The sequence below is a fragment of the Galeopterus variegatus genome, unplaced genomic scaffold (genome assembly GCF_000696425.1).
Source record: "Galeopterus variegatus unplaced genomic scaffold, G_variegatus-3.0.2 Scaffold1035, whole genome shotgun sequence".
NCBI lineage: Eukaryota > Metazoa > Chordata > Mammalia > Dermoptera > Cynocephalidae > Galeopterus > Galeopterus variegatus.
The window spans coordinates 341,094-357,184 of NW_007727146.1; the positions used below are offsets into that span (position 1 = coordinate 341,094).

General features: G+C 45.0%; 1 protein-coding gene across 1 annotated transcript; it reads left to right on the forward strand.

The window, feature by feature from the left end:
* Window positions 1–297: 297 nt before the first annotated feature.
* On the forward strand, window positions 298–15,620 carry LOC103591823 (cytochrome P450 27C1). The gene is made up of 7 exons (XM_008574351.1): window positions 298–496; window positions 3,276–3,485; window positions 5,023–5,186; window positions 8,213–8,379; window positions 9,645–9,723; window positions 10,214–10,417; window positions 14,959–15,620. The coding sequence occupies exons 1-7, from the start codon at window positions 319–321 to the stop codon at window positions 15,073–15,075; spliced, it is 1,119 nt and encodes a 372-aa protein (XP_008572573.1). The 5' UTR covers window positions 298–318; the 3' UTR covers window positions 15,076–15,620.
* Window positions 15,621–16,091: the final 471 nt, after the last annotated feature.

Below are 16,091 nucleotides of genomic sequence, written 5' to 3' on the forward strand. Positions count from 1 at the left end.
AAAGAAAATCATATGACTTTTACTAAAGATGATTCCTGGTGGTCATTTTCCTCTTAAAGTTTGCTTCCAGGGCAACAGCTTAAGCTCTGACAGGCTCCAGGGCTGCAGTCATTTCTCCTTCTTCCCAGCAGAGTCTTTCCCATCTCGATTCCATTTTGACTGGCAGATCTTATTGATTCTTTATGGCCTGGAAGTTTTTTTTACATACTGGAAATTTTTTTCAGACATTCCTTGAATTCCTTCCCAGAATAAGTCAGTGTAAGTAAGATTATTTGAAACTCATTTTATTCTTCTAGGGAGGGTGAACAGTGGCTCAAGATGAGAAGTGTATTGAGACAAAGAATTCTGAAACCAAAAGATGTGGCCATTTTTTCTGAAGAAGTTAACCAAGTTATTGCGGATTTAATTAAAAGAATCTATATCCTCAGGAGCCAGGCAGAAGATGGAGAAACTGTGACCAATGTCAATGACCTTTTCTTCAAATATTCAATGGAAGGTGAGTGAGGTGGAGTCAGGAGGTGGGAAGGATGGAAGGATGGACACTTGCCAAAAATAGCAGTTACCACTCACTGGGAATGTCTTGTACCCCCAGCACGGTGCTAAGCCCAGCACACACATGGGTGTGATCCCCACAGAGCTAACATGAACCAGCTGTGTCACTGCTGTTCACAAATGGGGAAACCGAGACTTAAAAAAAGAACTTGCTCAAGATTACATGCCACCCCCTATTTTTCAGAGGCAGAAAGTTAGTTTCTAACCCAGGTCTGTTTAACTCAAGAATCCATGTTCCTAACACATCTTGGCATAATTTAAAAAAAGGAACCATGTTTAAAGGGGATCTACTACAAAGTCACTCTAGCTTTTCAAATCAATGTTGGATGGATAGTACATTCCCATGATTCAAATATCAAAACCAAAAGGTACTCAGTGAAAATTCTCCCTCTTTCCTGAATGCCGCTAAGCTCTCCCGTTTCTTATGTATCCGTCAAGTTGTACACACATACGAGGAACTGCATATATTATTTTTATTTTTTTCCTTTTTGTCTTTTTTCGTGACTGGCAACGGGATTGCAACCCTCGGTGTCACACCCGCACCGCGCTCAACCAGTGAGCGGACCGGTCTCTATATGGGATCCGAACCCTCGGCGGGAGCGCCGCCGCACTCCCAAGTGCCGCACTCTACCGAGTGCGCCACCGGGCCGGCCCTTAGTTTTATTTTTAAGAAATGAATAGTTGCATACCAAACATATTGCTCTGTACCTTGCTCTTTACTTAAACATATATTTTGGAGGACGTTCTCATATTTATTTATTTATTTGTGGCGGCTGGCCGGTAAGGGGAACCAAGCACTTGACCTTGGTGTTATAACAACAGGCTCTAACCAACGGATCAACCTTTTTTTGTAAAATGAGCTTACCTTACTTCAAATTTAACTCTTAGGTTAACTTTTTAAAGTTCTGATAGTAATATTCTCTAAAAATAGAAACAAAATCACCAGTAAAGTGAGTTTTAAACACTTCACTGATTCTTTGAGGTCATTTCCTCTGCTCCTTTAGCTCTCTGGGTCTGAGCTCTGCTTTCTGGCCACGTGGAGTCACTTTTCTTTTTCTTTTCTCTGTTTTTGTTTTTGTTTTTTTAACTTTAAAAATTTTTTTAAAAATTTAATATTATTTATTTATTTTCTTAGCGTATTCATTGTTACAAATCGTACTTATTTTTTATACCCCTTATCCAATCTCTTCTCTTTTCCCTTCTGCTCCCCCTCCCACTCCCCCCTCTAATAACCATAGATTTGTTCTCTCCATCTGATAGATTAACTGTTCCTCTGTTGGTTTGTTGCCTAGATGATCTGTATAGTACTGAGACAGGTGTGATTAAGTCCTGCCCTATTATTATAAATCAGATGCTGCTTCTATTACTCTGGAGTGTGCTTTGTGGAGAGAGAAGATCTCTTCTTTGTTTTTTTTTTTTTTTTGGTCTCCGCTGGTGCCTCTCTGTGTGTCAATGAAGTTGAGTCTGGCATGCCATCTGCACGGTGGCTGTGACTGCTGCTGTAGAGACTAGCTGCTTTTGCGGCAGCCATTGCAGTTGTGGTAGCTATGGTGAGCTACCGCGTGGAAATGGTGTTTTTGGTGTGCTCTTTACCTGGTTGTGGCTGGGTTCAGCTTCCCCTGGTTCCACATGGAACCACTTTTCAACCCTTCGAGGTTGGGCATGTGGCCGAAAGATGACTCACAGTTGACAGGAGGGGCAGGAAGAGGCCCTCTATCAGGGTTTTGCCTCCACCTTCCTGAGAATTCCCACGAACTGTAGAGAGGAGGGTGAGATGAGGCAGAAGGATCTCAGAGGGCTCTGAAATCTCACCCTCCCTAAAGGCTTGTCCTTTAGGCCTGAGTTTCAGTCTTGTCATGGCCTCCTCCTGTGCAGCCTTAGCCAAGCTCCTTAAACTCTCTCAGTCTTTGCATTTCCTTCTTATAGTGTGTGTCTCATGGAGCTACTCAGATGAATGTTGACGTAACAGTACAGTGCACAGTACTGTCAACCTAAGTAACAGAGAGATTCTCCAAAGAGAAAGAGTTTATTTGGGAGTGTGCAGAGGATTTGCTGATCTGGAATATGCGGGCTGTAGGAATCATAGGCATATATGTACAAAGAGGTTGAGGCAAGGGGAAGCTTTTAAAGGCAAAAAAGAAAAGTACACATAATTTGTTTTGAAACAAAGAGAACATTGGTTACAGGGGCTTATTGCAGGAGTTGAAGCCAGCTGTTAGCGGAGACGGTATCAGGCAACTGTTCTTGTGCATCCAGCTAGCAGTGCTTGTCACTAGTGTAGCAAGCTGCAGTTTGAAAGGTCCTTACAAAAGTTCTTGTTATGGGCATATGTGCGTAAGAGCCCTTCAGAGAGTCTCTGTGGTAATTCTTACCATAGGCATGTCTGCACAGAGGCTGAGAAGGGAGGGCCCTTCTTTTTTTCTGTTTTCTTAGAGTTTGACACAGGTGACTTCGTGTTGGTTCTGACAACCTTCACACTACCTAGCACTAGTCAGGCCTTGCCATCTGTCAGCACGATGTGCCCCACTCCCTGCAGCTCAGGACGCACAGAAAACCACAGGTGAGAAGAGTGACAATGCCTCACTCATGAAAGGCACCGGGACTGCTTTTTTTTTTTTGGTGGCTGGCCGGTACTCAACCACTTTTGAAAGTTACTTTTATTGCATACTGATATGGTAAATAATCTAGAAGAAGACGGCTTTTAAACTCACTTTCCCGTCTAGGAGTGGCCACCATCCTTTATGAGAGCCGTTTGGGCTGCCTGGAAAACAGCATCCCCCAGCTGACGGTGGAATACATCGAGGCCCTGGAGCTCATGTTCAGCATGTTCAAGACCTCCATGTATGCGGGCGCCATCCCCAGATGGCTCCGCCCGCTCATCCCAAAACCCTGGCGCGAGTTCTGCAGGTCCTGGGATGGACTCTTCAAATTCAGTAAGAGAAGCATTGAGGGGCACTTTTGTAAAGGAGACTGACTTGACTTCACTGCTTGTCATGTGACCAACTCTTATCCAGTGGGTGACTGTGCCAGAGGGTGCTGGGTGTAGCTACATGTTGTTATTTGGAATTGTGACGGTCAGATTGGTTTCTCAAATAAGCAAAAAGCATGTACGTGTGTTGTGGCTACAAGTAATGTGACTGATTTTTCCTTTTTAAATTGTTTTAACTTTAACAAACATGCTAGCAGTGATATGTGCAAGTAGATATTCATGGGAGTTGAGGTCGTTAATCTAATAAACGGGTCAGTGCTTAAAATGTTGAGAGACTTTCAGGCCCGAGCACTCTCATTCGAACATTCTCAAATGCAGCTTTTTGTCTTTTTTTTTTTTTTTTTCCGTGTCCGGCAACGGATCGCAACCCTCAGTGTTGCCCCCGTACCGGACCGGGGACCGCCGACGGGATCGCAAGCCTCGGCGTTGCTCCCGTGCCTCGCTCAGCCAGTGAGCGGGAGCCGGTCTGTACGTGAGATCCGAACCCTCTGACGGGAGCGCCGCCGCGCTACCCAAGCGGCGCACCATCCAGTGCGCCACCGGGCCGGCCCCCAAATGCAGCTTTTTGTCTTTTTTTTTTTTTTTCCGTGTCCGGCAACGGATCGCAACCCTCAGTGTTGCCCCCGTACCGGACCGGGGACCGCCGACGGGATCGCAAGCCTCGGCGTTGCTCCCGTGCCTCGCTCAGCCAGTGAGCGGGAGCCGGTCTGTACGTGAGATCCGAACCCTCTGACGGGAGCGCCGCCGCGCTACCCAAGCGGCGCACCATCCAGTGCGCCACCGGGCCGGCCCCCAAATGCAGCTTTTTGGAAAGAGACAAATTCATTTGTTTCTTATCTGGTGAAAACAATTTTTGTTCAAACTCATGGTGAAACTACAAAGTAAGGAGATTAGTTTTCTTATGTGGCTGAAAGTTTTTACTATAAAAGCATTTCCAAAAGGAAAAAAATGATTTCCAAAATGCTCACGATACTGTTTTAGAGCAATGCTAACACTGAAGGTGTCCTACGGTGTCTTTTGAAGATCAACATTCATTTGAATATATAGGTTCTGATGTATATAGTGTGCTTCTGTCATTTTATGGTAACACCTCAGACAATAACACAAGGCTTCTTCCCCTCATCGATTCATTTCCTCTGCGGGAAGCATAGTGGGGGGAAAAGGAATCTGCGTTCTTGTTACTCCATATTATATAAATAACTTTTGTGGCCACTGGATTGGTAAGGCAAACATTTGCAAATATCTTATACATTGTTTTCAAAAAGGAAGAAATACTTAGCTTGTCTTAAATCTTTCATTCATTTACACAAGCAAGTGTATGAATGAAGCCCCACAGTGACGATAGATGACTCTGGGTTTCCTTAGCCTCTGTCACCTGCCACTGGTTTAGTTAAGTTACTGGGAGGGTGAAGAGGAAATTGAGATTGCAAAGGTGATTCTCAACCCAAACTTCTTTCAAAAGAAATACTGTTTTCAAACAGGCCAAATTCATGTTGACAACAAGTTGAGGGACATACAGTGCCAAGTGGACCGAGGCGAGAGGGTGAGCGGGGGACTTCTCACATACCTCTTCCTTAGCCAGGCGCTGACACTGGAGGAGATCTACGCCAATGTCACTGAGATGCTGCTGGCTGGCGTCGACACGGTGAGTCTGTGGGAGTCTGTTTCCCCAATAAACAAAGCACATGAATCCCTTCCTAATACTCTGCTGGAAGTTGTATACTTTTAAGGCAGATAATTTAAGCACACTATACACATTTGTACTAGCAAAAGGCCGGCTTCACTGCTGAAAAGCTCCAGGAGAAAACTCTACATACATATAAAATGTGAGTCTAAGGTGCATGAAGAATTCTGTGAAAAGCATAACCACAGTTCCATTACCATACACACAAAGTAATGACGTTTTAACGTTTAAAAATCATCCCTTGCTTGCATACATTGTGTTTATTGTTTCATGATATCAGACATGAAGAGGGCACGGACATTAAAAACCTTATTTATTTAAAATATTCCAGTAAAGCCAGCAATTTGTTTAATTTGTCCTCAATTTGTTTTATAGAACCAGCATCACTTTAAAACCAAAACCTACTAAAGAGAGTTTAAGGAAAGAAAACTTTGATAAATAGTTTGATGTAAGAATATGTATGCATATGTGTGTATATATTAATGTAAAATAAAATCCTAGTGAATAGAATCCATTAGTTTAGCAGCTGAATAATATACTATGACATAGGAGGGTTCAGTATCGGAATGAAACAGAGCACTGCTGGTTGACGTGGAGGGAATTCCACATGCTACTAAGCGAGAAATGAAGATTCAGATAAGTGTGTAAACTGTGCTCTCGTTGGTGAAACATGGTGGCACCGCCCCTCCCTGTATGTGCAGGGGCACATCTGTAAGCGATTGTGTGGACACGGAGAAGAGACTGCAGGGTTCACCCCAGGCTGTTAGCATGGGTTACTTGGCTGGGGGTGGTGTGGTCCAAGGAGGATGGGGAGCCAAGTGCCTTCCAAGAGCATATGTGTAAAAGGATATATGTATTTATGCATGAAAATGATATATATGTGGGTATAGGTACAGAGAAGCTCTAAAATTTGCTAAAAGGAAGTGGTGGAACAGGAAAAAGCAGGCTCTTGCTTTCTGTAACTGGTGGAAGGCAAGTCAGTCGAGTGAGATTTCTGGTGGGAAACGAGGGGAGCACTGGGCTGGAGTGGGGTGCTAAAGTTGGAAGTAAGGATCAAAATGGCATGGTGCTTTGCTGTTTCCAAAACACTTCCATGAACACCCTTCCAGTCTCACAGCTTCCGAAGGTGGGGTCATTGGCTTCATTAAACAGGTGGGAAAACTAAACAACCAACCTGGTCGCTTTTCCTTTCCACAAGTACTTTTCCTTTCCACAAGGAAAGGCACAGACATCCCTTCTAAAGGGAGAAAAAAAACCCAGGGTTGACATTATTTTTATTATGGTGTCACCTAAGCGCAGAAAAGAAAAAAAAATGTATAAACTCCCTATTCTTATAGATCTTCTGTAACAATAAAACAAAAAAACATATAAATTAAATGCAAGCTAAATGATACAATCAATGTAAATTTGTATTAACTATGTGATGGATGGTGTGGATTTGCTTAAATTAAGTCAACCCTTGAACAGTGAAGGGAATCAGCCTTGAGCTTGTTAGGACACACTTGTACCTCCTGCCCCCTGGCGGTGACTAGGAGCATCACAATGAAGTGGAGTTGAGAAGGGACCAGTTTCCTTTTAGCATCCTAGGACAGAAGCCAGGAGACAAATGCTTATGACTTCATACTCATTTTAAAAAATCAGCTTTATTGCAGTATAATTTATACACAATAGATTTCAGCCATTTAAACTTCACAATTCGATACAGATTGTTGATACATGCAATTATTTATGAAACCACCACATTTTTCTAAAAATGTATATAAACAGAATCATTCAGTATGTGCTCTTTTGCAACTGAGGTTCATCCATGTGGTAGCCTATACAGTAATTGATTCTTTTTTATTACTGAGTAGCATTCCATTATATGGATATACCTACCACATATACACTGTCAGCCTTCCATATCCATGCGTTCTGTATCTGTGGGTTCTGTGTCTGCGGATTCAACCATTTATGGATTGAAAATATTGAAAAAAAGTAACGATACAATAATAAAAAATGACACAAAAATACAGTGCATCAACTATTTACATAGCATCTAATTGTGCTAGTTATTATAAGTAATCTAGAGATGATTTAAAGTATACAGGAGGATGTTTATATGTTATATGTAAATACTACAAAGGATTTGGATGCCCATGGGGAGGTTCTGCAACCAATGCCCTGAAGATGCCCAGGAACAACTGTAGTGCTTATTACAGGGAAATTATATCAATATGGCCTACTTGATAGATTTTTTTTTTAAATAAAAGAAAGGCATTTATACTGTGGATACCATGTTTGTAAGGGAGTGAAATACAATTACATAGATGATAGTATTGATTTTAGTGAAAATCTTGGGATCTAGGAGAATAAAATAGCGTTATTCTCAATAACAGGAAATGTAATTCTTTAGTCTGAAAAGTGGCATAAAAAATGATACTGCTTTGCACAGATGAGCTATTCAATCGCTCTGTGTTGACTTTGCGTGATAAATGCAGGCGAACAATGGCTCACTAATAGTCCTTTGAACACTCCCCATCTCTAGATTAGGTGGTCAGAGCAGGCTGGCCCAGCCATCTTGGGCTTGTGGGATGCTGGTGGGCAGTCTCCTCTTTCTAGCAAAAACCAACAACCCCGGAAGAGAAGGTCACACGATGGTCCAGGCAGAACTTCCAGGCCTGACCAATAGACCCTGTGTCCCTCAGGCTCTACTGAAGAGGAGACATATTGCTCTCCAACGGTTGAAAAAAGTTCCAAAATACTTTTTTCTTTGGCTTTTCATGACAGCAGTACTTGAGTCATAGAGTCGATGCTACTTTCCAAAAATATTTGTTTGGCTTTTCTGGCGTGGACTCCGGCAAAGACTCTTGTTTGGGTAAGACATCACATGCTACGGCAGGATTGCCTGAGGAGGGCTCCGCGCCTGCATTTATTCGTGCGTGACGCTGCCTGCTGTGTAAGGCCTCGGCCTTCTCACCACGGTGTCTGCCGCTTTCTCCTGCCAGACGTCGTTCACGCTGTCCTGGGCGGTGTATCTCCTGGCGAGGCACCCGGCTGTGCAGCAGATGGTGTACCGGGAGATACTCAAGAATTTGGGGGAAAGGCATGTTCCAACCGCAGCGGATGTCCCCAAAGTCCCACTGGTCAGAGCGCTCCTTAAGGAGACCCTGAGGTAAAAGGCTCACCCAAATTCATGTCAACAAAATGTGCCCTCTAAGTCTCTGGTTCTTTATCATAACCAGTCCTCCAACTCACCTCAGCAGCTCAACTGTTCAGGAAGGGAGTGTTCAGAACTGTCTTCACTTCCTCCCTGCTCTTGTCAGAATAGCAGAAAGGCTGTTCTGTCTTATGGGTTGAAATATTATCGCTCTGCTTAGAGATCTTTGGAGCAGTCCTGTAACATTGTCCCTGCTTTAGCCAGTTGTTACCTCAGGTGTTTCCCACCATGTTCCTGGATTCATCCCTTTTTGACTTTGCTCCTCTGAAGATAAAGTGGAGCAAGATTGATTTGTCAGAAAAGTACTTTGAGCTGCTTGGCTAATTATCAGACCTGTTTACAAAATGCTATGGTTCTTGTGTGAACATCTTAGTCTGGATTGGAGACGCCACACGGTGAGGCGCGTTTACTCCCAGGCAGGGATTGACTGACAGTTGGAATAGCTGGAGCGGGAGGAAGGTGGGTTGCCTTGGGTGGGGGGATGGTTTGGGTGGGAGGTGGGATTAGGTGACCAGTGAACTTCCTAACCCCTGTGAAGTCAAGGGACTCTAAACACAGCATTCTGCTGTGGAGGAGACGCCAGGACTCAGAGCAAAGGTTCCCTGCCGTAGTATACACTAAGAGAATTCCTTCAGACCTGATTTGGTAGTGATGCTGCCATTTGTATCGCATCCTCAATCTATATGCTTGCTGTTTAATGTCAAAACAAAAGCAAAAACAAACAAACAAACAAACAAAAAAAAAGAAAAGGAGCTGCCTGGGTGGTTTACTGGTGTTTGATAATTAAGGTTATATTCAGAGTTTTCTTAGGACCAGCTCTCTGAGACAACCCGATAGCTGAAGTAGCATTTCTCAAAATGTATTTCATGGCACCCTGAGTCCTATGAACTATTCCTTGATAAAGTGGTCCAGTGGTCACGGAAAATATCAGAAACTGGGAATTTCCCCTCTTGGGAACACAATAGCATGTTGAAGGCTTTGCTTTGTGTTTTGCAAATGTTTTTGACCTTGGAACCTTTTTCACATTCCTCAGAGAATTCGCTAGGCAGAGCTGTCTAAGGAGCCACAAAGGTCTTGCCAAATTTTTTAGCTGACACTGCACCATGTTTTACTCTTTTAGAATTTTTAATGGAAATGGAAATATATCTAAATTTCTAAATGTTTAATAAGATATTTTAAAAGTCACTACTCCATTCCTGTCCCTGTTGGCTTCTTTCCAGGCTGTTTCCAGTGCTGCCAGGGAATGGCCGGGTTACCCAGGAAGACCTGGTTATTGGCGGGTATCTTATTCCCAAAGGCGTGAGTTTGGTGGCCATGGGGGCGGGACGGGATGGTGCAGTAATGGCTGAATTGGAAATCTGCTTCTTCATTCAGGAAGTCCTTGTCCCTAAGCAAAGATCAATAGGTTTCCTTCTGCATGTATTTTATGATGTAGATGGGGCTTTAGGAGCAAGGAGGTGGACTGTGATCTTACTGCTCAGAAGTGAAGCAGACACTTCTGTAGTCCACAGGCCCATGCCCCCTTCTCCTGCAGGCCCTGTGGAAGCAGCGGGTCCCCTCCTGGGGAGTTTCTGAAGGTCTTGGATTGTCTTCTCAGTGGCTGCACTGGCATCAGGGGTGGAGGGTGAAGTGTGAAGGGAAGGAGGAGCTGCTGTCCTGGGTCTTCATGGACCTTAAGTGGGTGCCTGGTGGGGAGCATCTCCAGAGGGACTGTCCATCTAGGGCTCTGGGCTGTGCTCTGGCGTGATCCCGTTCTTTCTTCCTTTTCTGTTACAAATGGCTTCCTCAGACCCAGCTGGCTCTGTGCCACTACGCCACATCCTACGAGGATGAGAACTTCCCCCGGGCCAAGGAGTTCTGGCCTGAGCGCTGGCTGCGCAGAGGAGACCTGGACAGAGTAGACAATTTTGGGTCCATCCCCTTTGGTTATGGGGTCCGCAGCTGCATTGGGCGGAGAATTGCAGAGCTGGAGATTCACCTCGTCGTGATCCAGGTTTGTGTGGAGCTGAATGCCGGCTGTGGGCTCGGCTGCTGTTACTGGGCTCAACTGGACTTTTCATTTAAAAAAGAAATCGTGGTTTTGAAAACCTAAAAGCAAGAGCTTTGCATTAGATTCCTTTTAGGTTTTAAAATGCCACTCCTGGCAGTCACCATCTTTAACCCCATGGCCACTTGCCTTGTTTCTTTCCTCCTTGGAATCATGCGGGCAGAGGTAGAGATGTTGGAGACTGAAGACCTTTGTGGTGTGTGTGTGTCACAGGGAGGCTGTAGGGGCCCAGGGCTCAGCAATCCTCCATCACACAGGGAGTTCCAGAGAGAGGGGAATGGGAGGATGTCAAGTGAGTCATCCTCAAACATTATGGAGCATAAAAGCCACCAGGGAGCTCCTTAAAGTACAGACTCCCAGGCTGGGGCCCCCAGCTGACACTGACACCAGTGGTACATGGGCCACACTCTGAGAAACCTCGGCGGTCTAGGGAAGTGGACAGGGTGGGGTGTGGGGGCTCCCCCGACAGCTCTAATGGCTGTTTCTGTAGGTCAGTTGCTGCCTCTCAGGCATCCCCAGCAGGCCACCAAAAGGAAGTCACACTTGACCCTTGTATCAGTCCTTTTGCTTATAACAAAATACTGAAACCGGGTAACTCATAAAGAAACAATATTTATTGCTTACAGTTTTGGAGGCTGGGAAGTCCAAAGTTCAGGGAACACATCTGGTGAGGGCCTTGTTGATGGTGACTTTATAGTAATGCAGGGTGTCACATGGTGGATGGCTTCAACAGAGAGAGAGTGATCTTCTCGTGTTGTCCTTTTAAAGCCATCAGAACCACCTGTGACCACCATTAAACCATCAGTGGATTAATCCATTCACTAGGGCATGGTTCTCACAATCTAATCACCTCTTCAAGGCCCCACCTTTCATTACCATAATAGGATTTCCCACCCACTTAACAATCACAGTGGGGGTCAAGTTTCTAATCATGGAACTTTGGAGGACACAATTCAATCCATAGTGACCCTCTTACTGCCTCCTTTGTTTACTTGAATTAGCCTTTTATACGGAGCAGTTGCTCTAAAGCTTTTTAGGTTGTGAAACATCAAGAGGTCTTAGGTTTTGTTAGAGAATACCTTCCATGTTAATCCTTAAACATTAAAACATGTAATTTTGTGTTTGTACTACATCTGAGTTCAGGCTATCGCATGAACTGTATAACATCTGAAGGAAATTTTATAAAAGAAAAAGCCTGTATCAGAGAAAATTCTACCCATTAGCCTCCCCTGCAAGTTTGGGAAGACAAACAGTAACCTATTCAGCAATGGGAAACCTTGGCCCAAGGTTTTGGAGCTGCTGTCATTGACTCTGAGTATAGGAAGAACATGAGGATCGCCTGGTGACACAATATCCCCTTTTTGCTGGCGAGGAAACCAAGGCTCAGAAAGTTGGAGTCACTTGCCAAGTCACGCAGTGGCAGGTGCAGGATGGGGTCGTATGCAGGGGCCTTTGTCCAGACTCGCAGGGATCTCAGAGTGTAGCACTGAGGGCCTGGGACCTTCATGGAAGGTGGTTTAAGGGAGTGTAAAGGAACAGGGCAGCCTGGCTGGCTCGGAGGAGGGAGAGAGGGATTTGGGTGGTCAGGCCCGGGGAAGTCACCAAAAGCTGGAGAAGGTGAGTGCTACCGGCTGGGGAGCAGGCACAGAAGGAGGTGTGGGGAGAGCGCCCAACCGGCCCAGGGCTTGCCCTGGCGGGGGAAGCACAGTGGCCAATGAGGCTCTGCTGGGTGGGGCCGGTGGTACCAAGAGGGATGTGGGTGGCCGAGCGGCTACTGCTGCCAGTGAAGCTGTCCTTGGAAAGGGCGGGCCTTTTGGCCCCCAGGGCCCAAGCCCAGTTGGGTCCATGGGAGCGGCAGCTCTGTGTGGTGTGGAAGGGCTTAGGGCAAGTGGGCTCCAATCCCAGCTCTGCTGCTCACTGGCTGTGGGACCTTGGGCAGATTCCTCAGCCCTTCTGAGCCTGTCACCTCGTCCACAAAAGGGGCCAAATCCCTGCCTCATAGTTGTGTGAGGAGCTGATGCACAGAGTCTGTGCCAAAGAAGGAGAAGGTGTTACTGTTCTCCAGGCACCTACACTAGGGGTCTGCCCAGGGAGTGTTTTCAGGAGGGCTTAGCCCCTAAAACGCTGCTGTACATTCTGCAGCCACATCCTGGTCAGGCAGAGGCATTTTCTACTGAGAGTCAAGTTTAATCAGCAGCAGGAGGCTTACCGCCTCCTAGGCTGTGACTGCCCGAAGAACCAGAGGAGACTCCCAAGAGCAAGAGGGAGCAGCTGGGGTGCAGCCTGCAGCCTTGTGCAGAAGCTGCTCAGCCTGGAGTCTCCTGCAGATGCGTGGAGTTGGAAGAGGATTAGAAATGGGGTGTTTGGGGATTTTGTTTGTTTGCTGCTGTTAACATACAGATATACCTGCTGAAGTTTTTACTTAAAGAGTCCTCATTTCTGCCTGTGCAACTATAGAAAAAGAACATCATTATTTATAATTGCTGAGAAAAAAAACAAAAAAGGAGAGAAGGCACAGACAAATAGTACTGGGAATAACTGAGGAGACACAACTACAAATGCAGTAGATGATTTTTGTTAAATCCAGAAAATACCACAAACAGCTTTATGCCAATAAATTTGAAGACTTAAAACATACAAACTAGAAGAAATGTAAATTACCCAAATTGACTCAAAGGAAAGAGAACAGACCTAAGATGTGAGTCCATGATAAAAAGATCTATCCCCCCAAATGTTCTGGATCTAGACAGTTTTACCGGCAAGTTTTATCAAACCTCCAGTAAATATGCAAATAGAGAACACAAAAAGGAAGTCTCATTTTATGAGACTTGCATAACCTGATATTCAAACCTATAGGCCAATCCGATTTATTAATGGAATTGAAAAATGTCCTAAATGAAAAATTGGCTAGCTGAATCTAACAATGTGTAAAACAGAAACACATCCGTACCCAATCAGGTGTATTCAGGAATGCAAGGATGGTCCACCACGAGAAACTCTGTCAGTATAATTCAGGAGAAAAATGATACAGCTGTCCCAAAAGATAACTGACAAAATCAAACACCTGTTCATGAAGAAAATCTCTTGGCACACCAGCAACAGAAGGCCTTCCTTAACCAAATTAGTGGTGTCTACCCAGCAGTTCAGTAAACATGCTGATAGGCTACTGGGCAGAAGAGTAAAATCAGGAACAAGATATTTGTATTGCAGAGAAGAATGTTTAGAAGATACACCCCAGCTCTTTGGGAGGTGGAGACTCGAGGTGGGAGAGAGAGCTTTGTTTTTTTGCTTCTGTGTCTCCTGTATAGTTTAAATTTTTTCAGTGAGCACATACTGCCCACTCAGAAAGGAAGAAAGACCTACATGCAAGTCCTCCTTCTGTTGCATGGGAATGATCAAGTAATTCTGCAAGGTCAGAGCAGAAGGTCAGAGGTTAGGTGTTTAGATGAAGCCATCTGGATGCCGACATTATGGAGCTGCCTGAGGACACACCATTCAACTTGGTTCTTTAATCCAGTGACAAGGGAATGAGTTCAGCACATGTCCCCATTGCAGGCCTGACCCCTGAGCCCTGCCTGACCCCTGACCCCTGCCTGACTCCATTCTGGAGCCCCAGCCCTCCCAGCTTCTTTGTCTGGGAGGTGAGGCTGGAGAGTCAGTGCAGGGCAGGGACAGACTGGGTCACAGGTAGAAGACCATGCTGTTAGTGGTTTATCTGCCTCCTGCACTGTCCCAATGGGCTGAAAACAAGGCCCTCCCCATCTCCAGGAACTTATTTTGACAGAAGTCTTTACATCAGGTTGCCTTCTGTTCCCTAGGCCCAGGGGTGACTTTGAACATCATGCCCTGGCCAGTTGGTGGGGCAGATTATTGCTTTAGGCTGATGGGTACTTTGATGTTCTTCAAAACTCACCATTTAGGTACTTTTCAGTTTTGCCCTAGGAGGGAGGCAGGGCTGGTTCTACCTTTGAACTGTAGAACTGAGAAATGGGGTCAAAGGTGCAAATCCAGAATGTTTCAACATGACGGAGTCTGTTCGATGGTTCACCTTGTCACCCCGGCTCCCCTGCTGCCGTGTCTGCATCATGTCCGAAGTGGAACCAGCAGGAGCCCTGGAATTCCACTTTGTTCCCCATTTCTCCTTGCTCCTTTGATACTTTCTTTATCCAGACCTACAATGGAAGCGATAGAGGTAGAATGTTGAGATGGCAAATAAAACCTGAGTTACTGGAGCATTCTGCCTGCGTATCTGTCATGCTGGCTTCGCAGTTGCTCAGGGGACAGGTCAGGCTCCTGTACAAGACCTGGTGCTCTTTCCTAGTGGCCGGCATCACACCGACTGAGCAACCCGGTGGCCTCCGAAGTGGACGTGCACGTGCTCCGCCTTGGCTCCTCTCCCTTCAGTAAGAGGAGGAGAAGCGTTCAGGGAGCACTGAGAATTTTCTGCTGTCCTAATTTTTAACCCTTCTCTCTCTTTTTATTCTTAGTTGCTTCAACATTTTGAGATCAAAACATCTTCTCAGACTAAACCTATTCGTGCAAAAACCCACGGGCTTCTGACACCAGCGGAGCCCATCCACGTGCGTTTTGTCAACAGAAAGTAAGCCTGGGCCCTAAACCCGGGTGGATGGTGTGGAACCAGCTCGCAGACACACGCTGGGTGTCCATGTGTCGCTGGTCACCCGAGGAGGAAAGCCATCAACCTAGATGCTGTCTTGTGAGACTGGCCTCCCAGGTTCTGGGAGACTTGTACGTCTTTATGCACAGTGATGTAAAAAGATTACTGTTTTACTTTTGTGTACCAGGAATTGCCTTTTCTTTGGGGAAACAGCTGTTTAAAAAGCAACAGCTCTGAATCCTCATGCCTCATGCATTGTGCTAGACTTGGTATTTAATTACTGGTGCTACCCTATGCATTTTTACAAGGAAATGGTGGTTTACTTACAAATTCAGTTCTTGAATATATGTTCTCTAGTACTGGCACCAGGGCTCTGTGCTGAGAGGCAGTTTCAGCTTATTGTTTCTAATATGAAGAGGGAACATTAAGGTGGCCTCTGTTACACTGTAATTATGGGAAGAAAACATCAGAGGCAACATTTTTTCTTGAGCACCAGATTTAGATCCTGTAGAGGCGTTCACAATTAAAAGGACCGTATTCTTATTTTTCTTTACAAACTAATGCTTGCTTTTCTAGTCATAGTGCCTAATGAAATTGAATATTCGTTTTTTTTTTTTTTTGAAAGAGATAATAGGCTAAAAAATAAATTTCCTGGTGAAATCAAGAATAATCAGATTTTCTAACCAAATCTAAATACTAAACAGATAGGAACTAGAAATAGGACTACGTAAAATGTTATTGCCTAAGTGAGAGAGATGAATTAAATAAACATTGTGGAAAATAGTGTAACTTTAGAACATTTTTATTTCAAGGAAAAATAAATATGTAGAAGGACACACTATCGATAAAATAATATTTTTATTTTCATAGTGTTTTTTTTTAATACCCAAACTGGAAACGTGATCCAGCCATTGGTTGTCCGCAAGGCTCTCCCCTGAAGCCCTGGTCCCCGGGAGCGGCTGCTTGTGCTAAGTGCTGCTGCCTCTCTTGCTGCTCACCGGT